Raw genomic sequence first — 24,956 nt, 5'->3', positions numbered from 1 at the left:
CCCCAAAAAAATATATATATATATAAAAAAAAATATTTTTCCTCAGTTTAGGCCGATACGTATTCTTCTACATATTTTTTGTAAAAAAAATAAAAAATCGCAATAAACGGTTGATTGGTTTGCGCAAAAGTTATAGCGTCTACAAAACAGGGGGTAGTTTTAAGGCATTATTTTTATTAATATTTTACTAGTAATGGCGGCGACCATTTTTTTCCGGTACTGCGACATTATGGCGGACACTTCGGACACTTTTGACACATTTTTGGGACCATTGGCATTTTTATAGCGATCAGTGCTATAAAAATGCATTGATTACTATAAAAATGCCACTGGCAGGGAAGGGGTTAACACTAGGGGGCGGGGAAGGGGTCAAGTATGTTCCCTGGGTGTGTTCTAACTGAAGGGGGGGGTGGGACTCACTAGGGGAAATTACTGATCTTCTGTTCATACATTGTATGAACAGACGGTCAGGCATTTCTCCCCGACAGGACCAGGAGCTGTGGGTTTACACCCACAGCTCCTGGTCCTCGCTCTGTAACGAGCAATCGCAGGTACCCGCCCCTAGTGGCCGCTAAGAGAGCCGACAGTATTGTACGGGCTCTCGCGCAAGGGAGCCGACCTGCCGCCGTAGAACTGCGGTGGCAGGTCGGCAAGTAGTTAAACCTTCAGGAATATTGGACTCCTAAGGTCCCCTGCAGTCCTCTCTGGTTCCTTCTGCTGCCCCCCACGTCAATGTTGTACCCTGTAAGGACATGGAGGTCAGCGGGAGGAGAATTTGAGATCTTTGGGTGACCCAGGAAATCATTCTGGTGGTGTGGGAAAGGTAAGTTTTCACAGTGAGTTTCTATTGTACGTCACTTCTTTTCAGCAGTTTAGAAAACTTGAAAGGCTCACTGTATAAATACCATCTTGGCCCATAACCACGCGTGGCCTCTCAAACTTTGGTCAAAAACCAGAGTCTGGATGTTCATACCAGTGATTCTCTGTCACTTGCGGTAAATTGAGGGACACAGGGGTTCCCATGATGGTCATAGATGCCATTTCTGACCACTAAAGATTTAATTTAACCACTTAAGGACCGCCTCCTGCACATATACGTCGGCAGAATGGCATGGCTGGGCACAAGCACGTACGTCCTCTTTAATTGCCCAGCCGTGGCCGCGCGCACGCGACCCGGTCCGAAGCTCCGGGACCCGACCGCCGCTGGAATCCCGCGATCGGTCCCCGGAGCTGAAGAACGGGGAGAGCTGTGTGTAAACACAGCTTCCCCGTTCTTCACTGTGGCGCCGTCATCGATTGTGGTTCCCTATATTAGGGAACACACGATCAATGACGTCACACCTCCAGCCACACCCCCCTACAGTTAGAAACACAGATGAGGTCACACTTAACCCCTTCAGCGCCTCCTTGTGGTTAACTCCCAAACTGCAATTGTCATTTTCACAGTAAACAATGCATTTTTAATGACAATGGTCCCAAAAATGTGTCAAAATTGTCCAAAGTGTCCGCCATAATGTCGCAGTCACGTAAAAAATCGCTGATCGCCGCCATTAGTAGTGAAAAAAGAATAATTAATAAAAATGCAATAAAACTATCCCCTATTTTGTAAACGCTATAAATTTTGCGCAAACCAATTGATAAACGCTTATTGCGATTTTTTTTTACCAAAAATAGGTAGGATAATACGTATCGGCCTAAACTGAGGAAAAAAACTTTTTTTTTATGTTTTTGGGGGATATTTATTATAGCAAAAAGTAAAAAATATTGCATTTTTTTTCAAAATTGTCGCCCACCAAAAAAAAGCTCTATTTGTGGGGAAAAAAGGACGCCAATTTTGTTTGGGAGCCACGTCGCACGACTGCACAATTATCAGTTAAAGCGACGCAGTGCCGAATCACAAAAACTGGCCAGGTCCTTTACCTGCCTAAAGGTCCGGGTCTTATGTGGTTAAAGTACAGAATTAGGCCCCGTGCACACAGGACGTTAAAATGTTATAAAAACGGCAGTAGCTTTTTGCAGTGAGTCTTTTAACATTTTTGCAATTAGCTTTTTTTTTTTTTGCGTTTTTTCACGTTCGCGTTGTTAGCTTTTTGAATTTTTTCAATGGATCAAAAAAAAACTGCTGGTGAGCCACGTTTTTGGGCATTTATCAACGTGTATCAGCGTTTAGCGTTTTTTTGTGGTAAAAAAAACAAAGATTCCTGAACGCGATTTTAGGGCGTTTAGAAAACAGCCCATAAACTCCACTAGTGATAAACGTCCAAAAACGTGGATGGACACATAGGATAACGTAGAGTGGAGTTTAGGGGCTTTAAAAAAAAAAAAAAAAAAAAACGCCCAAGCTCCAAATGGCCGTTTATGAGCTCCAGTGTGCATGGGGCCTTATACATGAACATATAAAAACCATAAATAAATTAAACCAAAACAAAAATAGACAGCAGCTCCTCATTTTACTCACCTGCACAAAGAACCGTTGCATTTGGGGACAGCGCCTAGAGAAGGTGTGGTTGTAACAGCCGCCTCTCTAGTCTGTATGGCCAAAGGAGTTCTAGAAAAGAAAACACAATAGTAAAGGGGTTGTAAGGTAAATGTTTTTTCACCTTAAAGTGGAGGTTCACCCTAAAAACAATTATATACCATTCAATCCAGCATACTGCCGACATGTACAGTATGCAGTTTTTTTTTTCGGTTTACAAACCGTAGTATAGGTATTCCCCCCCCCCCCCCCCCGTTTCCCGGGTAGTGAATCCCGCGGGAGTGGGCGTTCCTATTCAGAGACAAGTGATTGACGTATGACAAAAGCCTTACCCCCGGCGCATAATCTGCGTCACCAGTTTCCGAAAGAAGCCGAACTGCGAGTCGGCTCTATACGGCGCCTGCGCACCGACGTTCGGCTTTTTTCGGAAACTGGTGACGCGCATTATGCGCCGGGGGTGAAGCTTTTGTCATACGTCAATCACTAGTCTCTGAATAGGAACGCCCACTCCCGCGAGATTCACTACCCGTAAGCCGGGGGGGTGGGGGTAATACCTATACTACGGTATGTAAACCAAAAAAAAAAACCCCCAGCACACTGTACATGTCGGCAGTATACTGGATTGAATGGTATATACTTGTTTTTAGGGTGAACCTCCGCTTTAATGCATCCTATGCAAAAAACATCCGACAGTAACGCCCCCCCCCCCCCCCCCCCCCCGAACCCCCGTCTTACTTACCTGGCCCCTCGAAAGTCCCGCGCTCATCCCCGTCATCCTCCTCGGTTCTCAGCCTGGCCGTTGATTGGCTACACTGGATAGATTGAAAGCAGCGCTGCTGTCAATCACATCCAATGACGCGGCGCGCCAGGGGCGAGTGATACAGTTGACGGCTATGGCCACCGCTGTATCATGGGAACGTGCCCGCAAGAGATTTCTTTCCACCATGCAACACTACTTTACATTGTAGCAAAGTGTCATTTCTTCACTGTTGTCACATGAAAAGATGGAATAAAATAGTTACAAAAATGGGAGGGGTGTACTTACTTTTGTGAGATTATATATATATATATATATATATATATTTATATTTCTGAATGAGATCCATCTTTGAAGAAAATCTGTCTGCTGCTAAAACTCTCAGCTGAAGAGCGGGTACAATAAAGGTGCCCATTGTCATCATGGCTAGTCAGAAAAGACCTGGGCATCTTCAAATCCAGGGGTGGCAAACTCAAATTCATCGGGGGCCGCATTAGCCGTATGGTTGCCCTCAAAGGGCCGGTTGTATCTGTAAGACTATGTGTCCACTATTATCATAAATAATTGTGACCACATTTGTTTATTACTGGTTTTATGGAGCGCAGGGTTCAGGAGTTTGCTGCGTACGAAATGCAGGATACAGGAGTATGCTATGGACCGTGTGCAATATCTGACCTCTGGACCCTCCACTCTCCTTCCATCCACCCTGGGGTGGGGTGGGGTAGGATGAGATGGGATGGGGTGGAGTGGGATGGGGTCGGGATGGGGTAGGGGTAGGATGGGATAGAAAGAGATGGGATGGGGTATGGTGGGGTAGGATGGGATGGGCTACCTGACATACATGGACCTACCTGACATACACAACGACTTCACCTACCTGACATACATGTAGCATGGACCTACCTGACATACACCCATAATGTGTCACGGCAGCCAGCTTGCCAGAAAGGAGGGGAGGAGAGGAGGAGAGGAGAGCCGCCCGCCCGAGCCGGTGTGTTGTCATATTCTGCTCCCTAGTGCATGGTGTCGAGGAGGGTTGTAATTGCCGCCTTCTGGAGTCTGCGGCGCCTATGATGGACGTCACACGTCCCGCGGTCCTGGGATTGGATCTCCGGGACGTCCATCATAGGAGCCGGGTGTACCAAGATGGTCGACCGCTCCGGAGCTAGGCCGAAGCCGCGGATTTTCCTAAAGCCGAGGCAGCGGTGCGCTCCGTGGATCACGGATCGGTCACGATCCGTTGCATCACTAGTGGCAACGGACGGCCCGTTGCACGGGCCACATGGCAAGGTCTCGCAGGCTGGATTCGGCCCTCGGGCCTTGTGCTTGCCACCCCTGTTCTAATCTGAATTGGCCACAACTCTTGCCTATGAGAACACCACAGGGGCTGGTAGAGGGACTCAGTGGGCATGGGGGTGGGTGGTAGATGATCAGGTCTTGCCCTGAAGATAATCACCAACACAAAGGGCTGCACATTGGAATGCCATCTAGTTAAAACTTATTGGCAGCTGCCTACCAGGAGCTTTTACCCTTTTGTTGCCATGGTTATGCCAACACGTGCCCCTAAAATGCGCACAGATTTCAAATCCTACCAAGAGAAGCACAAATATACATCGGCACTGACTACAGCCCTTGGGTTCTGTGTTTGCTGGAAAGAATGCTGCCCCCGGGAGAGGGAACAGGTCTCCTAACAGTGCCCTCTGGTGGGGGGGGGGGAGCAGCCAGTTCACGGTGGCGCAGGATACAAACCGCTCTGGGAGACTTCAGTGCACATTACTTGAAATATCACTGACCTTTAGTAAAGGTATCCCATCACACTGGCATTTATCAAAGGTTGCGGAGATAAGTAGAGATGCATAATTCATAGTCAACGTCTAGATAGACTTCAGACTGGAACTTCAAGCAAACCGTTAATATCCACGGCAGAAATAAAGTTTTATTTGAATAGTAGATTTGGGAAGGTTTAGAACCTACTTCATTATTGTTTCAGGTTTTTTTTATTACTGGGAAATCTCCACTCGCTTCCTGTCCTGGTGATGGATGTCGGGGAGAAGCTCACACTGGTTCTGAGTCTTCTACACAAAAATATTTTGCTGGATTCACTTGCCGATGCACCGATGAGGCGGCACTAGTGGGCACCGAAGAGGCGGCACTGGTGGGCACCGATGAGGCGGCACTGGTGGGCACCGATGAGGCGGCACTGGTGGGCACCGATGAGGCGGCACTGGTGGGCACCGATGAGGCGGCACTGGTGAGGCTGTACCAGGGCCGATCCTAATCAGGGTGCTTGGCACCCAGGCGCCTGCAGAGGTGGGGGCGCCGAAATGTATACACACACGAAAGTGCCTCAAAGAAGCTACTTGCAAGAAATGTTTGGACGTCCCGCAAGCGCACCGCTCCAGTGTGAAAGCACCCAGGCTCTCACACTGGCATTGCAGATCAGGCTTTTTTCAGGCGCTATTTTTAACGCTAAAGCGCCTGAAAAAACCCTCCAGTGTTAAAGGGGTCTAATGGACCATCTTCTGTACTATTGTCTGCAGTCTATGACCATCTCCTATATCAAGTCTGCAGTCTCTAATCATCTCCTGTACCATGTCTGCAGTCTCTGACTGTCTCCTATATCATGACTGCAGTCTCTGATCATCTTCTGTAACAAGTCTGCAGTCTCTGATCATCTCCTATATCATGTCTGCAGTCTCTGACTGTCTCCTGTACCATGTCTGCAGTCTCTGACCATCTTCTGTACTATGTCTGCAGTCTCTGACCATCTCCTGTACCATGTCTGCAGTCTCTGACTGTCTCCTGTACTATGTCTGCAGTCTCTGACCATCTTCTGTACCATGTCTGCAGTCTCTGACCATCTCCTGTATCATGTCTGTAGTATGTCTGGGGGTCTTTCTAACAGACTCTCTAACAGAAGCCCTCTCTGTGTCCATCAGAGAGGCCCTCCTCCAGGTCCCAATAAAGTACTCTGCTTCTCTTCCTGTATTTTGTTTATTGTTAAGAGATCATGTAAGGATCCCAGGGTAATGAAGACTTCGTGGGGGAGCATCTCTGTGGTTGAGTCATTGCCATAGAAACATGTGTAAAGGGGAGGAGTTAGTAAAATGACCACACCCATGTAAGGGCACCAGAAATATTTCTGCACCCAGGCACCTGTGACCCTAGGATCGGCCCTGGGCTGTACTGGTCAATAGATGCACTCCCAGAACTGGACAACTGCGCTATAGCCATCACTCATGTTGGAGCCAGGCCTTCTGGTCCAACATGAGTGCACAAAGCAAGGTCCATGAAGACATGGATGCGTGAGTTTGGGGACGTCAACGGCGGGGCCAACTCAATATTGAACCCTATGGACCAAGATTGGGATGCCATTAAAGTTGATGTGTGTGTAAAGGCAGGCTTCCCAATACTTTTGGTAATATAGGCCCAGATTCTCGTAGAATCGCGCAAAACTGTGCGGGCGTAACGCATCTCATTTATGTTAAGCCGCCGCAAGTTTTACAGGCAAATGCTTTATTCACAAAGCACCTGCGTGTAAAGTTGCGGCGGCGTATCGTAAATCCCCCGGCGCAAGCCCGCCTAATTCAAATTAGGCGGGTAGGGGGCGTGTAGTATTTAAATTAAGCGCGTTCCCGCGCCGAACGTAATGCGCATGCGCCGTCCGTAAAATATCCCAGGGTGCATTGCTGACGTCCTTGCGACGTCATTGGTTTCGACGTGAACGTAAATGGCGTCCAGCCCCATTCACGGACGACTTACGCAAACAACGTAAATTTTTAAATTTCGACGCGGGAACGACGGCCATACTTAACATTGGTTGCCCCTCATATAGCAGGGGCAACTTTACGCCGGGCAAACCTAACGTAAACGTCGTAACTTCACTGCGTCGACCGCGCGTACGTTCGGGAATTCGCGTATCTAGCTAATTTGCATACTCGTCGGGGAAACCGACACCTAGCGGACAAAAAAAAAATTGCATTTAAGATCCGACGGCGTAAGAGCCTTATGCCTGTCGGATCTAATGGATATCTCTGCGTAACTGATTCTAAGAATCAGTCGCATAGATACGACGGCCCAGATTAGGACTTACGACGGCGTACATGGCGCTGCGCCGTCGTAAGCCCTTTGAGAATCTGGGCCCTAGTGTATAGCTAGCTTCCCTTGCTTGCGCTGGGAGCGGTCACCGCTTACGATCAAGAGCCAGTGGAGCATGTTCCCCGACAGCCAATCACTGCTTGGCAAGCTAATAAAATGCCTTTGGCGTTACAAATAGTTAATGGGTGTCGGCTTCCACCAGCTGGGGAGGGTTAAAGACGCGGTCAATGCCATGTGGGCACACTATATACCTGTCCATGAGAGACGCTCCACACACCGACGATGTGCTAGTACATGAACTCGAACGTTTATGAAAATGATCCGACAGCGAGCGCGCAATTCAATCGCATTATTACTCTCCATCGCAGAGCATGAAGCCGCCTCCTGAGCGGAGACGCATTATCCGGTAACTTCTCACCCTGCCCTTTGGTGATAATTCCACATAAATGTGAGCCGCTGTCACCGGGCAGATTCCACGCCGATCCATCATCCTCTAGTCTATAGAGCAGTTACAGTCTGAGCTTCATTATAGCTTAAGGGCTGTGCCTAGCGATTCATAAAGCGCCGTGTGATGAAACACACCAATCACGTCATCCGGGCCATTCTCACAGAAATGCCCCAAAGAAAAGATAATAGGGGTAGTTGATGTGTTTTTGTTTCATTAGAAGGTTTAATGAATGTTTCAGTAAGTCTGTAAAGCGGGTCTGATCGCCGCTCACACGAATCCTCACATACTCCCGTTATTTATTGTAAAAGGCTTGTTTACATTTGCTTTGGTCTCTGAAGAGCAATAAAAATCGCTCTTTAGAGAGCATTTGACAGGTGGTAAGCTGGTGCATCTCCTTTACCTCCTGCTGTGCACGTGGTTGCGGGGCACTTGCAGAGCAGCCCCATTCACTTGAGCGAGAAGAATTCCTGCCACGGCCCCATGGGGTACAGGAGAGAAATGGAATGTCAAAAGTAGCTTGAACACGTGGAAATAGTGGTAGTCCATTTACTTTATATAGAAGGGCCTCAGATGTGTCCCCCTGACATCACCAGAGGGCCAAAATATTCAGTGAATGTAATGTGGCCATGCTACAGCAGAGGGTCAGAGACTGCAGCCATGCTACAGCAGATGGTCAGAGACTGCGGCCATGCTACAGCAGATGGTCAGAGACTGCAGCAAAAAATGCATTTAAATTGCATTGTTTATTGTGAAAATGACAGTTGCAGTTTGGGAGTTAACCACAGGGGAGCGCTGAAGGAGTTATGTTTCACCTAGTGTGTGTTTACAACAGTAGGGGGGTGTGGCTGTAGGTCTGACGTCATCGATTGTGTCTCCCTATAAAAGGGATCACTCGATCGATGCAGCCGCCACAGTGAAGCACGGGGAAGCCGTGTTTACATACGGCTCTCCCCGTTCTTCAGCTCCGGGGAGCGATCGCGAGGGGGCGGCTAGAAACGAATAGCCGCGCCCTCATACCGGATCGCTCCCAGACCATTTCCGACCGCCGCATGTACCGGGGGGGGGGGGGTCCCGATCGGACCCCCGACCCGCGGAAAGGCAGGGACGTACATGTACGCCCATCTGCCTGTACGTGCCATTCTGTGGACGTATATGTACATGCGGTGGTCGTTAAGTGGTTAAACTACCTTTCTAAGGTTGGGGTGCGCGTTATACGCCGGCATACCCTGATAAATACGGTATTTTTGATAACAAAAATCCCAAAAGCGTATATTGATTGGTTTTCACAAAAAAGTTATAGCGTCTACAAACTATGGGATATATAGTGGATTTTTTTTTTATTATACTAGTAATGGCGGCTATCAGCGACTTATAGCGGGACTGCGATATTGTGGGAGACAATCTGACACTTTGTGGGAAGCAGTGACACTAATACAGTGAGCAAGTTTATGAAGTGTGCAATCTAGAGGTATACATGTAAACATACATAGTAACAAGACAAAAACAATGAACATGTCACCTTTCGGACTCTAGCTTGGTCTGTAGTAGTTCCTGCTGCTTCTCGAGCAGTTTGGCTTCGTGTTCCTCCAGTAGCTGCTGCAGACGTTCTTTCTCCACCTCAAGCTCCAGCTTCTGCAACATTAATTCATGTTTCCTCTGCTCCGACACCTTCGCTCGCGCGGCGACCCCGTTGCTTAAGCCAGACGCGGTGGAGTGACTAGAAAAGGAGCAATCTTCCGGATGTCTTGTGAGGGAGAATTCTGGTTGACCTTTCGGGGAGTTGCGCGTCGGTCGGTGAAAGCAGCAACGAGATGGCGGCGGATCTAAGGCACTGCTGCAATGCTGGCCACGGGTAACATCTGGATGGCGTACGTTTGATATATCAGAGCAGCAGCATTTCCTCCGTGCACAACTGTCCAAAGGGTACCCGTCTGGGTGGCAATGGAAACCACATCCTGGTGCCGGGTCAGTTCTACAGAAGGGACGCGCCGTTATGGAACACAAGCTTTCCAACTCGGTGTTCGGTTTATGGCACGGAGCGAGGTACGACCCATTCAGTTCACTTGCTGTTGGCTGCTGTTCAATTTTTGGCACCTTTTAAGAAAATGAAATAAAATTTAACAAAAAAAAAAAAAAAAAAAAACACGTTGCAGCACCAAATTATAACAACATTTTCTTGAATTTACTGACATTCCTCAGTAAAAAACAATATATGTTAGCAAATTAAAGTGGAGTTCCACCCATAAATATAACATTACATCAGTAGTTGTAAAAAAATGTCATTAGTCCTTTGAGAAATGTTTTTTTTTTTTTTAGATGCCTTCAAAGTGTTGTTGCTAGGCAGAATAGTTAATCTTCCCACTTCCTGCACCTAGGTGCTTAATGCTTCCTAACCTACACCGCACAGACTCCTGGGAATGTAGTGGGTGTAACTTTCCAGGAGTCTGTGCACTCCCCAGTCTCAAAGAATCATGTGACTTGGACAGTACAGGTGCTGAAACCTGATCTGAAACCTATTACACTGCTTGTGCAGCACTGAGCATGTGCGAGATCTGCAAGGCTGAAATCCAGGAAGTCATACAGTCTGGCTTCATGATGCCCACACTTAAGATGGCCCCAGTCAATTTCTATTTTATAAAGTGTCTAAATGCTGTAACAACCTAACAAAACGGACCTTAGTTTACAGACTAACTTTACTAGAATACATTAAGCTTGTGTATTACAGGGGTATTTATATTTACAAAGTGAAATTGTGGCCGGAACTCCGCTTTAAGGCCCCTTGCACACAGGCATTCCGTTTTCTTCAGCCGTTCAGTTTTTCTTTTTTTTTTTTTGAAAAAACAGATGAAAAATGGATCCGGACTTAAGTTTTTATATCCAATGTGTACATCTGTTTTCTAAAGAATTTTTGGAAATTATCAATAATTGATCCAAAATCTATTTGAAGAACACCACCACGTCCTTTACAACCGACGAGTCATCAGATGTCAGAGGGGTTCCCCGTTGACAGCAGAATGTAAAAAAAACAAAAACATTGCTGGCAATGAAAGAAAACAAATTGTAAAAAAATAAAATAGCATGGGGGGGGGGGGGGGGTCGCAGTGTCCCCCCTCAATCCATACCAGGCCCTGTGGGTCTGGTATAGATTTTAAAAGGCAACTTTGCACCAAAAAAAAACGGCATGGGGTTCCCCCCCAAAATCCATACCGGACCCTTCTCCGAGCATGCAGCCCAGCAGGCCTCACAAAGCACCTTGTTCCCATGTTGATGGCCAGGGTTGTGGGGAAGAAGCCCTGGTCCCAACATGAGGGTGGGGGCTTGGGCCTGTTTCGGGTGGCAGAGCCCCTCCTGCCTTAAAGCACCCCCCCCCCCCTACGTGGCATGGTATGATTCAGGAGGCCTGCAGAGCTGCATGCTCAGGATAAGGGTCTGGGATGGATTTGGGGGGGGGGGGGGCGCCCTCACATCTTTTTATGGCATGAATTTTCCCTTAAAATCCACACCAGAACCAGAAGTCCTGGTATGGTTTGGGGGAACCCCCAGGTTTTTTTTTTTTACACAATTTTTTTTTTTTTATTGCCGGTGACTTGTCCTCTATGTTCCCCTAACGGGGAAGTTCCTTGGAAGTCTGCGCAGGCGCAAACTTCCCGACGGAAATCTCCGAACCTCGCCCGTCATCCAGGCTCATTCTTTAACATCCCCGTGGATTGGAGGATTTTAATAAAAGAGCCAGGAGGCCGAGCGAGCGGAGCGAACCGTCTGAGCGAAGCGAGGACATGAGGCCGACTGGCCACTTACCTCGAAATCCACTTCGCCCTGGATGCCGGCCAAGGTTCGGAGATTTCCGTCAGCAAGTTTGCGCCTGCGCAGACTTCCAAGGAACTTCCCCGTTAGCTGGAACCGTCTCAGCACATCAGATTGCGCATGCGCTGGAACTTCCAAGATAGCTGGAACCAGCACGGCAGATCACCGGCAATATTTTTTTTTTTTTACATTCAGCTGTCAGCGGGGAAACCTGCTGACAGCTAAGGACTCATTGGTTGTTAGGAAGTCGCCGGGTGCCGTTGACATCCATTTAGGTCTGTTTTTTTAAACCGGAAGAAAAATAGGGCTTTCTTCTGTCAACGGACGGAGGAAAAAAGGACAAACAGGACGTCCGTGTGCAAGGGGCCTAAAGCTGAACTCTGAGGGAAACTAAACACAGAAGGGCGATCTGGTCTTGCAAAGGATTTCCTTTTTACCCTTCCAGTCCTGAGATTCATACAGCTCTGCTATGTCTGGCAGGGATGGAGACCTGATTGTAAACTGCCGCTGTTAACACTTACGGCTCATTTACGCTTGTGCTGCCCTCTGAAAAACAGAAATCTGCAGATGATCGCTTTTCAAAGGTTGCTCGACAGGAGGATGGGAAGCAATGTGTTGCCTCCTCATCGCCTTTTTTTAATCCTATAAAGCAGTTGTTGTCAACTTATGAGCAAAAAAGAGCCTCAAATGTGGCTCCTGACATCACGTTTTTGAGAGGACTGTCAGAGACTGCAGACCTTATAGAGAAAACGAGGGTCAGAGAGTGAGGACGGGATACATTGTTGGCTTGGGATATGCTGCAGAAGACAATATGAAACTGGAAACATGTTACATGAGGCTAGTAGAGGATCAATGCTATTACCCCAATCACTGTTCCCACAGCAGACTACTGGGATCTGCACATCATCATATACCATGGGGAAGCAGGTCAAGCACCAGAGCAGTAAAGCCTGCACTACCGTGCCACGTCCAGGTGCATTGCACACTGTTGCAAGGTGGTTTTGGCGTGGCCCTATTAGCTTAAATGGGATGCGTACATGTCATGGTGGTTCTGCCCCCGACAGGTGGCATCTTTGGCACGGTTGGGAAGCAATGTATTGCAACATTGACACATACATCCTTATCTGGCTGGCATCGCAGTTTAGGGGGGGGGGGGGCGGTTGCTTCAGTTTGCCCCAGTGCGCATGTGCCAATGACATCGGCACATGCAGGGGACAGGGGATATCTCCTAAACTGAGCAGGTTAGCTACAGGTAAGCCTTAAAGGAGTTGTAATGCATTAAGGTGAAAAAACATCCAATGACGCCAAGATTTACTTACCTGATCCGTTGACGCTCCCGAGATCCTCTTCGACGCTTAGCCTGGCCGCTGAATGGCTAGAGCGGATGGATTGAGAGCAGCGCAGCAGTGCCTGGAGCTGCTGTCAATCACATCCAGTGACGCGGTGCACCGAGGGGCGGAGCCGAGTGATACAGTGAACGGCTATGGCCTCTCGCTGCATCGCGGGAGCGCGCCCGCAAAGACTCATCACCACGCAAGCTCTCTCGCATGAATGTGATGAGTTCTTGCGGGGAGGACCAGAGACAGCCGCCGAGGGACCCCAGAAGACGTGGATCGGGGCCACTCTGTGCAAAACGAACTGCACAGTGGAGGCAAGTATCACATGTTTGTTATTTTAAAGGAATTTTTTTTCCTTTGACCCTTTAATATAGGCTTACCTGTAGCATAAAGTTGTAAAAAAGGGTTTACAACCACTTAAGGACCGCCTCCTGCACATTTACGTCGGCAGAATGGCACGGCTGGACACAAGCACGTACAGGTACGTCCTCTTGTGCCCAGCCTATAGGTGTGACGATGACGTCACACCTATAGCCACACCCCCCTACAGTTAGAAACACATATGAGGTCACATAACCCCTTCAGCGCCCCCCTGTGGTTAACTCCCAAACTGCAATTGTCCTTTTCACAATAAACAATGCATTTTTAATGCATTTTTTGCTGTGAAAATGACAATGGTCCCAAAAATGTGTAAAAAAAGTCCAAAGTGTCCGCCATAATGTCGCAGTCACGAAAAAAAAAAAAAAAACGCTGATCGCCGCCATTAGTAATAAAAAAAAAAAAAAATTTATGAAAAAGCAATAAAACTATCCCCTATTTTGTAAATGCTATAAATTTTGCGCAAACCAACCGATAAACGCTTATTGCGATTTTTTTTTTTTTACCAAAAATAGGTAGAAGAATACGTATCGGCCTAAACTGAGGAGAAAAATATATATTATTTTTATATGTTTTTGGGGGATATTTATTATAGCAAAAAGTAAAAAATATTGCTAATTTTTCAAAATTGTTGCTCTATTTTTGTTTATAGCGCAAAAAATAAAAACTGCAGAGGTGATCAAATACCACCAAAAGAAAGCTCTATTTGTGGGGAAAAAAAGGACGCCAATTTTGTTTGGGAGCCACGTCGCACGACTGCGCAATTGTCAGTTAAAGCGACGCAGTGCCGTTTTGCAAAAACTGGCCGTGTCTTTTAGCTGCCTAAAGGTCCGGGTCCTAAGTGGTTAAATAAACTAGATGGCATAGTTTTTCAATACCAGTCTGGTTTTTGACTTGATATTTTAGAGAACTTTTGCCGCAGACCAAAGATGCATAACCTGTGAATTAATCCCTACATTGTTACACGGGGATTGGGTACCAACCACTTGAAAACATAGCCATTGTCCATAGCTTCAGAAGCTACAGCCTGCTGCCAACGTGAGCACACCTGAAAGGTTGAATGGCACCGAGATGCACCACGTACCGCTCCATCAAGCGGAGGAAAAGGAACGGCACAGAAGACTGCGGCACTAACCGCGACACAAGACCATAAAAACCTTCCAGGCGATTACTACAAAGCGGCGAAGATCACACAATCTCATCCTTTTGATTTTCTGATGTCCCGGGAAGGTCCCGACATCGCTACGGCGCACATTTAGATCGATCCATGGGAGGCCAGAGCCTTGAGATATAAATTTTGCTCCTAACAGCTGCGCGGCAAAGCGTTCCAACGGCCCCGCTCCGTATAAATGGCCGACAATCTCCTCTGTGTCATTATGAAGAACAAGTTGGCGCCTTTCTCGGGAAGATCATCAAGGTAGATTACCTTGGAGTTTCACAACTAAAGACTTACAGGTGTTGAATTATCCTTTATTACGGGCAAACTTCTGCCTTTAACAAGACGCGCCGGCAAAAGAAAAAAAAAACAACAAAAAAAAAAAACGAATGATCTCGGCTGTGAATTATTCATGAGCATTTTGCAGCGTGCCCGGGGCGTCATCCGTGGCCTTTTCCAGGTCATACGACACCAATTAGAGCAGAATTCTAAATTATTCAATAAGCTGAACTCTCCTGTCGTTTAACATATAGATATCAGTGCAGTAAACAAGTTAAAGCTAATGTGCCCCGGGGGTTTGCCGCGCTCAGCCTTAGGCTCCGAGGCTGCCGCTGGAACAGACAGCGAGAAGGAAAAACACTTGCAATGTTTTAATAAGTTCTTAGGCGCCCCTTCGGGAGCCGTGCGCGGCTCCTGCTCCCCGTATCCGAATAAAATGATTAAGGTTATTACCAGCGAGCTTCTTAAAGAAGAGGCGCCAAACAAAAGGAAGGGGGAGAGGAAATGAGTCGCGGAATAGTTTTCTGCATGTAAACTTTATATTGGCACACCTGCAAAGAAGAGGAAATCGCTCCGAATTTCAATTTCAGCAGCAAAAGGAGGTTGCTATGCTGTTGCTAGGAGCCAGAATTGGGAGACAGGTTCAGCCTATACCTACATCAAATACCCAACTGCATATACACTATACGGCCAAACGTTTATAGACCCAACGTATACACAACCACCAAAAATGGCAACCGGACTCAAACGCTTAACCGTATTCAAAAACCACCTTTCTAAAGACCCTTCCCTGAAACGCTTAGAGCCCATTCACATCTAGGTGACAAAACGCCCGACGCCGGACGCTCGTGCCGCTAGAGGGGAGAATTCCCATTGCCGTCTATGGAGATGGTTCACATCTCATAGACGCCGTACGCCTGCCCCCTGAAAAAAAGTCCCGGACCCTTTTTTGCAGGCGGCATTGGCGTTCGGCCATACAAAGCAATGGCAAGGCTTTGTAAAAAAAAAAAAAAAAGTTACACACTCGCGGCAAAATACGCCGCGTAAGCGGCGTATCTTGTCGCGGAGGTGTGAATGGAGCCTTAGTATCTGACCTACTGTATATGCATTATTAACCACTTAAAGGGTTTGTAAAGGATTTTTTTTTTTATCTTAACCACTTAAGACTCGGACCAAAATGCAGCTAAAGGCCCGGGCCAGGTTTTGCGATTCGGCACTGCGTCGCTTTAACAGACAATTGCGCGGTCGTGCGACGTGGCTCCCAAACAAAATTTACGTCCTTTTTTTCCCACAAATAGAGCTTTCTTTTGGTGGTATTTGATCACCTCTGCGGTTTTTATTTTTTGCGCTATAAACAAAAATAGAGCGACAATCTTGAAAAAAATGCAATATTTTTTACTTTTTGCTATAATAAATATTCCCCAAAAATATATAAAAAAAAAGTTTTTTCCTCAGTTTAGGCCGATACGTATTCTACATATTTTTGGTAAAAAAAAAAAAAAAAAAATCGCAATAAGCATTTATCGGTTGGTTTGCGCAAAATTTATAGCGTTTACAAAATAGGGTATAGTTTTATTAATTGTTTTTACTACCAATGGCGGTGATCAGCGATTTTTTTCGTGACTGCGACATTATGGCGGACACTTCGGACAATTTTGACACATTTTTGGGACAATTGTCATTTTCACAGCAAAAAATGCTATAAAAATGCACTGTTACTGTGAAAATGACAGTTGCAGTTTGGGAGTTAACCACAAGGGGGCGCTGAAGGGGTTATGTGTGACCTCATTTGTGTTTCTAACTGTAGGGGGGTGGGGCTGTAGGTGTGACGTCATCGATTGTAATTCCCTATATAAGGGAACACACGATCGATGACGGCGCCACAGGGAAGAACGGGGAAGGTGTGTTTACACACAGCTCTCCCCGTTCTTCAGCTCCGGGTAACAATTGCGGGACTCCTGCGGCGATCGGGTCCGCGAGTCCCGGAGCTTCGGACCGGGTCGTGTGCCCGTGCGACCCCACGACTGGGCTTAAAGGGCAACGTACAGGTACGTTGATGTGCCCAGCCATGCCATTCTGCCGACGTATATCGGCGTGAAGGGGTCCTTAAGTGGTTAAAGAAAAAGTGGAACCACAACGTGTGTAATGTGCATTGTCGCAACCCAATAGTGTCAATGGGCCCTAAAAAAAAAAAGAAAAAAAAGGACATTTTTTTTCCCGGTTAAAGCGGAATTCCACCCGCAATTTTTTTTTTTTTTTAAGTCAGCAGCTACAAACACTGTAGCTGCTGACTTTTAATAAGGACACTTACCTGTCCTAGGCACACGCGATGTCGGCAATTGCTCGTCCCTTGGCTGCCCCTGCCATTCTCGATGAGGGAATCAGGAAGTGAAGCGTTGCCTACTGGTCCCCGCCCTCTCCTGGGAAGTGGCGTGACTCCCATGGGAGTCTATGCCTGGAAGTGGGTATTTATCTGCACCCCCCCGCTCCCCCCTCCCCCCTGAAAGGTGCCAAATGTGACACCGGAGGGGGGAGGGTTCCGAAAAGTTAAATTTTTGGGTGGAACTCCGCTTTAATACTCTCTCTTTTAATAAATAGAACAAAGGATAATGCACAAGGCTCTTCTTTCTGTTTTCTTTTTTGACTGCTAGCCGCTTAAGCCCCGGACCATTATGCAGGTAAAGGACCAGGCCTCTTTTCTGCGATTCGGCACTGCGTCGCTTTAACCGACAATTGCGGCACGTAGCTCCCAAACCAAATTGGAGTCCTTTTTTTTTCCACAAATAGAGCTTTCTTTTGGTGGCATTTGATCACCTCTGCAGTTTTTATTTTTTGCGCTATAAAACAAAAATAGAGTAACAATTAAAAAAACGTTTTTTTTTACTTTTTGCTATAATAAATATCCCCCAAAAATATATATATATAAAAAACAAAACAAAAAAAAAAAACTTTTTTCCCCCCCTCAGTTTAGGCCGATACGTATTCTTCTACATATTTTTGTAAAAAAAAAAAGAAAAATCGCAATAAGCGTTTATTGATTGGTTTGCACAAAAGTTATAGCGGCTACAAAATAGGGCATAGTTTTATGGCATTTTTATTAATAATTTCTTTTTTACTAGTAATGGCGGCGATCAGTGATTTTTTCCGTGACTGCGACATTACGGCAGACACATTTTTGGGACTATTGTCATTTTCACAGCGAAAAGTGCTATAAAAATGCACTGGTTACTGTGAAAATGACACTGGCAGTGAAGGGGTTAACCACTAGGGGGCGCTGTAGGGGTTAAGTGTGTCCCTTACTGTAGGGGGGCATGGCTGGACGTGTGATGTCACTGATCGTCGTTCCCTATGACAGGGAACAGACGATCAGTGACAAGCCACAGAGAAGAACGGGGAAAGGTTGGTTTACACTCACCTCTCCCTGTTCTATAGCTCCTGTGACCCGTTCGCGGGACACTGGCGGCGATCGGGTCTGCGGGTGCAATCTCGGAGCTTTGGACCGGGTCGCAAGCGCGCCGCCACCGGCGCGCTCGTGACCCACGGCTGGGTTCTTAAAGGGGACGTACCTGTACGCCCTTGTGCCCAGCCGTGCCATTCTGTCAACGTATATGGCCGTGCGGCGTTCCTTAAGTGGCTAGGATACCCCTATCCTGGAGGGCAGCAAGGCCTGAGATATTATACACTGTGAACTATGGATCGCCTGGTCAACACATTTGTGCGCAAGGATATTTGTTTTGCTGCTATTGACAACTGTCAAAGCATTAGTTTGGAGATATTGCCTACAACTTCCTGTTTGTGTATAGAGGACAGGAAGTGAAGGGAAATCTCTTCAACGGGATGCAGATCGCAAATCAAAACAGGCATTTTAACTAGGGTTGTCCCGATACCACTTTTTTAGGACCGAGTACAAGTACCGATACTTTTTTTCAAGTAGTCGCCGATACCGAATGCCGATACTTTTTTTAAATGTGTCCCCAAATGCAGCCATGTCCCCCCCCCCATATGCAGCCATGTCCCCCACATATGCAGCCATGTCCCTCTAGCCATGTCCCTCACATATGCAGCCATGTCCCTCACATATGCAGCCATGTCCCTCTAGCCATGTCCCTCACATATGCAGCCATGTCCCTCTAGCCATGTCCCTCACATATGCAGCCATGTCCCTCTAGCCATGTCCCTCACATATGCAGCCATGTCCCTCACATATGCAGCAATGTCCCTCTAGCCATGTCCCTCACATATGCAGCCATGTCCCTCACATATGCAGCAATGTCCCTCACATATGCAGCAATGTCCCTCACATATGCAGCAATGTCCCTCACATATGCAGCAATGTCCCTCTAGCCATGTCCCTCACATATGCAGCCATGTCCCTCTAGCCATGTCCCTCACATATGCAGCCATGTCCCTCTAGCCATGTCCCTCACATATGCAGCCATGTCCCTCTAGCCATGTCCCTCACATATGCAGCCATGTCCCTCTAGCCATGTCCCTCACATATGCAGCCATGTCCCTCACATATGCAGCAATGTCCCTCTAGCCATGTCCCTCACATATGCAGCCATGTCCCTCACATATGCAGCAATGTCCCTCTAGCCATGTCCCTCACATATGCAGCCATGTCCCTCACATATGCAGCCATGTCCCTCGATGCGGCGGCGCGATGCGGCGGCAGCGGCGGGGGGGAAAGTATTCTATTTAGGTATCGGGGGTATTTGCGCGAGTACGAGTACTCCCGCAAATACTCGGTATCGGTCCCGATACCGATACTGGTATCGGTATCTGGACAACCCTAATTTTAACCATTACCTACCATTTCAAATTGACTTTAAGGGTACTTTAAAAGGATTATTTTTCCCTGGTCTTTTAACCACTTGAGGACCGCTGCACGACAAGATACGTAGTCAAAATGGCGGCGACCCGGTCCTCTCCTCCGTGATCATCCCCGCGGGAACAGCAGACCCGATCGCCGTCGGTGTCCCGCGATCAGGTCACAGAGAGGAAGAACGGGGAGAGGTAAGTGTAAACAAACCTCTCCCCATGCTTTCTAGTGTGGCTGTCACTGATCATCTGTTCCCTGTCATAGGGAAGCCACGCCCCCCCACAGTAAGAATCACACATTAGGACACACTTAACCCCAACAGCACCCCCTCCTGGTTAACCCCTTCACTGCCAGTGTCATTTTTACAGTAACCAGTGCATCATTTGAATGGTCCCAAAATAGTGTCAAATTGTCCGATGTGTCCGCCATAATGTCGCAATCATGATAAAAAAAATGGCTGATCGCCGCCATTACTAGAAAAAAAAATTATTAATAAAAATGCAATAAAACTATCCCCTATTTGGTAGACGCTATACATTTTGCGCAAACCAATCAATAAACGCTTATTGCGATTTTTTTTACCAAAAATATTTAGATTACGTATCGGTCTAAACTGAGGAAAGAAATGTTTTTATATACCGTATTTATCAGTGTATACCGTGCACTTAAAATCAGGGCAAAATCGTGGGTGCGCGATATACGCCGAAACTCGCTTCCCGTGCTTTGTTTGAACCACTGCGCCGACATATACCGAGCGCAGTACACTCGGGTATACTCGGGCAGGCTCGGCTCCGCTCGCGGTCACGTCCTGTGCGTCCTTTCCGCGAGAGGAGCCGAGCCTGCCCGAGTATACCCGAGTGTACTGCGCTCGGTATTAGTCGGCGAAGTGGTTCAAACACAGCGCGGGAAGCGGGGATCGGCTGAAAAACACAGCGGGGAGGACACCACGATGGACGCAGAAGGACGCCGGACCGGACAAGGCCGCCGGGCAAGACACCGACGAGGGGCATCCAAACTAAGTATTTCTTTTTTTTCCAGGAATTTTTCTTCCAGGTTTGGGGGTGCGCGCTATACGCCAGGGCGCGTTATATGAAGATAAATACGGTATATTTTTTGGGGGATATTTATTATAGCAAAAAGTAAAAAATATTGAATTTTTTTCAAAATTGTCGCTCTATTTTTGTTTATAGCGCAAAAAATAAAAACCGCAGAGGCGATCAAATACCACCAAAAGAAAGCTCTATTTGTGGGGAAAAAAGCACGCCGATTTTGTTTAAGAGCCACATCGCACAATCGCGCAATTGTCAGTTAAAGCGAAGCATGTCCGAATCGCATTAAGTGGTTAATCTGTGGGTTTTATTCTACCACCCTATGCAACAGAGCCTCTCTGTCCATTTGCACTGCATGTTGGTGGGCAGGCAGCTCAAGCCCAGCAGGGTCTCCTAAATGTCATTCCTAATAGGTAGATTCAGTAAGAGTTAGGCCGGCTTATCAGTAGATAAGCCGACCTAACTCAGAATCTACGCCGACTTATGTTTAAGTGTATTCTCAAACAGAGATACGCTTAAACATATCTAAGTTAGGACGGCTTGCGCCGTCCTATCTTAGATTGCAATATTTCGGATGGCCGCTAGGTGGCGCTTCCATTGCGGTCGGCGTAGAATATGCAAATGAGTAGATACGCAGATTCACGAACGTACGCCTGGCCGACGCAGTACTTTTACGCCGTTTACGTTAGAGATAGGACGCCTAAAATTAGAGCTTAGCCCAAATGGAATAGTAATGTTAAGTATGGCCGCTGTTCCCGCGTCGAAATTCAAATTTTTTACGTCGTTTGCGTAAGTCTTCCGTGAAACAGGATTTACGTCGTTTACGTCCACGTCGAAATCAATAGGCCCGTGCGGCGTACTTAGCCGCAATGCACACTGGGAAATGTAGGCGCCCGGCGCATGCGCAGTTCGCATAAAACGTAAGGTCAAGCCCCATTAACATAAAACACGCCCCCCTCAAACACATTTGAATTAGGCGCCCTTACGCCCGCCCGCTTTAGGCTACGCCGCCGTAACATAGCAGGCAAGTACATTGTGAATCATGTACTTGCCTAGCTAACTTACGGCGGCGTAGCCTAAACACGCTAAGCTACGCCGCAGCAACTTTGCACCATTCTACCTGAATCTACCTATAAGTGTTTAGCTTCAGAAACCCCTCACTGACCTCCCCCGTTTAGTATTTCCAGGTAAGCTTTATGAACATCAAACTTGCCAGAAAGATGCCGAAATATGTGCCATTAATTGGCTTTGATGTAAAAAGAACAGATTTCTTTAAACTTCTAAGCTCATCAACCAGAGCTTTCATGAAAGGAACAAAAAAATTACCTAAAAAGAAATTCCTTCAAGTCGCTGGTAACTTTTGCAGCTGCTGATTAGAAAAACGCCTTTAATTTCCTCCAGCTAAAAACACGCGGGCTCAGAAGTAATGGAGGTGTTGAGGGAACGCAGCGGGACACCCAGTAATTATACTCCTCCTGCAACTATTAAAAGTCATTATACAGCGCATGATGAATTGCAGCGCGCCACAAAAACAGACAAGAGTCCTATTGCAACATCGGAAGGGTCAAAATCAAATAATTAAAGTATTTGTAAAAGCTGGTGACTCCAATAAGTAATTAAAGTGATAAAGGCGCTCTCATCGAGCAAAAATGTAAATAGGACAAGCACTTCATTTACAGCTCCCAGTTCAAACACACGAGGAAGGGAAGAGGCGCGGCACATATTGATGTAGGCCAGGGGTCTTCAAACTTGCTAATCAAAAAGGAACGTTGGGCGGCAGTGCAAGCAACCGAAAGCCAGGCGTTGGGCGCCAGTGCAAGCAACCGCAAGCCCGACGCTGGGCGCCAGTGCAAGCAACCGCAAGCCCGGCGTTAGGGCGCCAGTGCAAGCAACCGAAAGCCAGGCGTTAGGGCGCCAGTGCAAGCAACCGAAAGCCAGGCGTTGGGCGCCAGTGCAAGCAACCGCAAGCCCGACGCTGGGCGCCAGTGCAAGCAACCGCAAGCCCGGCGCTGGGCGTCAGTGCAAGCAACCGCAAGCCCGGCGTTGGGCGCCAGTGCAAGCAACCGCAAGCCCGGCGTTGGGGGCGCCAGTGCAAGCAACCGCAAGCCCGGCGTTGGGGGCGCCAGTGCAAGCAACCGCAAGCCCGGCGTTGGGGGCGCCAGTGCAAGCAACCGCAAGCCCGGCGTTGGGGGCGCCAGTGCAAGCAACCGCAAGCCCGGCGTTGGGGGCGCCAGTGCAAGCAACCGCAAGCCCGGCGTTGGGGGCGCCAGTGCAAGCAACCGCAAGCCCGGCGTTGGGGGCGCCAGTGCAAGCAACCGCAAGCCCGGCGTTGGGGGCGCCAGTGCAAGCAACCGCAAGCCCGGCGTTAGGGCGCCAGTGCAAGCAACCGCAAGCCCGGCGTTAGGGCGCCAGTGCAAGCAACCGCAAGCCCGGCGTTGGGGCGCCAGCGCAAGCAACCGCAAGCCCGGCGTTGGGGCGTCAGCGCAAGCAACCGCAAGCCCGGCGTTGGGCGTCAGCGCAAGCAACCGCAAGCCCGGCGTTGGGCGTCAGCGCAAGCAACCGCAAGCACGGCGTTGGGGGCGGCAGTGCAAGCAACCGCAAGCCCGGCGTTGGGCGGCAGCGCAAGCAACCGCAAGCCCGGCGTTGGGGGTGTCGGCGCAAGCAACCGCAAGCCCGGCGTTGGGGGCGTCGGCGCAAGCAACCGCAAGCCCGGCTTTGGGGGCGTCGGCGCAAGCAACCGCAAGCCCGGCGCAAGCAAGCGCAAGCACGGCGTGTTGGGCGTCAGTGCAAGCAAGCGCAAGCACGGCGTGTTGGGCGTCAGTGCAAGCAAGCGCAAGCACGGCGTTGGGCGTCAGTGCAAGCAAGCGCAAGCACGGCGTTGGGCGTCAGTGCAAGCAAGCGCAAGCACGGCGTTGGGCGTCAGTGCAAGCAAGCGCAAGCACGGCGTCAGTGCAAGCAAGCGCAAGCACGGCGTCAGTGCAAGCAAGCGCAAGCACGGCGTCAGTGCAAGCAAGCGCAAGCACGGCGTTGGGCGTCAGTGCAAGCAAGCGCAAGCACGGCGTTGGGCGTCCGTGCAAGCAACCGCAAGCACGGCGTTGGGCGTCCGTGCAAGCAACCGCAAGCACGGCTTTGGGGCGTCAGTGCAAGCAACCGCAAGCCCGGCGTTGGGGGCGTCGGCGCAAGCAACCGCAAGCCCGGCGTTGGGGCGCCGGCGCAAGCAACCGCAAGCACGGCGTGTTGGGCGTCAGTGCAAGCAAGCGCAAGCACGGCGTGTTGGGCGTCAGTGCAAGCAAGCGCAAGCACGGCGTTGGGCGTCAGTGCAAGCAAGCGCAAGCACGGCGTTGGGCGTCAGTGCAAGCAAGCGCAAGCACGGCGTCAGTGCAAGCAAGCGCAAGCACGGCGTCAGTGCAAGCAAGCGCAAGCACGGCGTCAGTGCAAGCAAGCGCAAGCACGGCGTTGGGCGTCAGTGCAAGCAAGCGCAAGCACGGCGTTGGGCGTCCGTGCAAGCAAGCGCAAGCACGGCTTTGGGGCGTCAGTGCAAGCAACCGCGAACCCCATTGTTTTACCAGCCAAAGTAAAAAACAAGTGAGGAAGATTTAATAGATGGAAGGATGAAAAAAAATGACAGAAGTTCCACAAGTCATTTGGCTGCTCCATGACCAGGCCATTTTTTGCGATACGGCACTGCGTCGCTTTAACTGACAATTGCGTGGTCGTGCGACACTGTACCCAAACAAAATATAATGTATTTTTTTCCCACAAATAGAGCTTTTTTTGGTGGTATTTGATCACCTCTGCTTTTTTTTTTTTTTTTAACGCTATAAAAAAAAAAGAAGAGCGACAATTTTGAAAAAAAATAATAAAATAAAAAAAAAACACAAAAAAATATATCTATCTTTTACTTTTTGCTATAATACATATCCATTTTTTTTCCTCGGTTTAGGCCAATATGTATTCTTCTACATATTTTTGGCAAAAAAAAAAAAAAACGCAAGCGTTTATTGATTGGCTTGCGCAAAAGTTATAGGGTCTACAAAAAAGGGGATAGATTTATGACAATTTTTGTAATTTTTTTTACTAGTAATGGCGGTGATCTGCGATTTTTATCGGGACTGCGACGTTAGACAAACTGGACACTTTTGACATCATTGACAATTATACAGTGATCAGTGCTATAAGAGACTGACTACTATAGGCGATTACAGATCGTGTTTTCTACTTTGTAGAGAGACACGATCAGTCGTCCTCTCCTCAGACAGCAGGGGGACTAACTAGGGGAGAAGAGAGATCGGTGTTCATGCTTAATATGAACACACAGGGCCAGATTCAGATAGAAGATACGACGGCGTATC

At 48.2% G+C, this 24,956-nt stretch overlaps 1 protein-coding gene across 1 annotated transcript in view; it reads right to left on the bottom strand.

The window, feature by feature from the left end:
* Positions 1–24,956, bottom strand: part of KIAA1328 (KIAA1328 ortholog) — a 208,757-nt gene that overhangs the window by 79,105 nt on the left and 104,696 nt on the right. The window contains exons 7-8 of the mRNA XM_040336054.1: positions 9,299–9,873; positions 2,459–2,548 (exon numbers count right to left, since the gene is read on the bottom strand). Of these exons, the coding sequence (XP_040191988.1) occupies positions 2,459–2,548; positions 9,299–9,873 (665 nt within the window). The remainder of the gene's footprint in view (positions 1–2,458; positions 2,549–9,298; positions 9,874–24,956) is intronic.

Source organism: Rana temporaria, chromosome 1, assembly GCF_905171775.1.
Source record: "Rana temporaria chromosome 1, aRanTem1.1, whole genome shotgun sequence".
Lineage (NCBI taxonomy): Eukaryota > Metazoa > Chordata > Amphibia > Anura > Ranidae > Rana > Rana temporaria.
The sequence above is the reverse complement of the archived record's forward strand: the minus strand, read 5'-3'. Positions and strand labels throughout refer to the sequence as shown.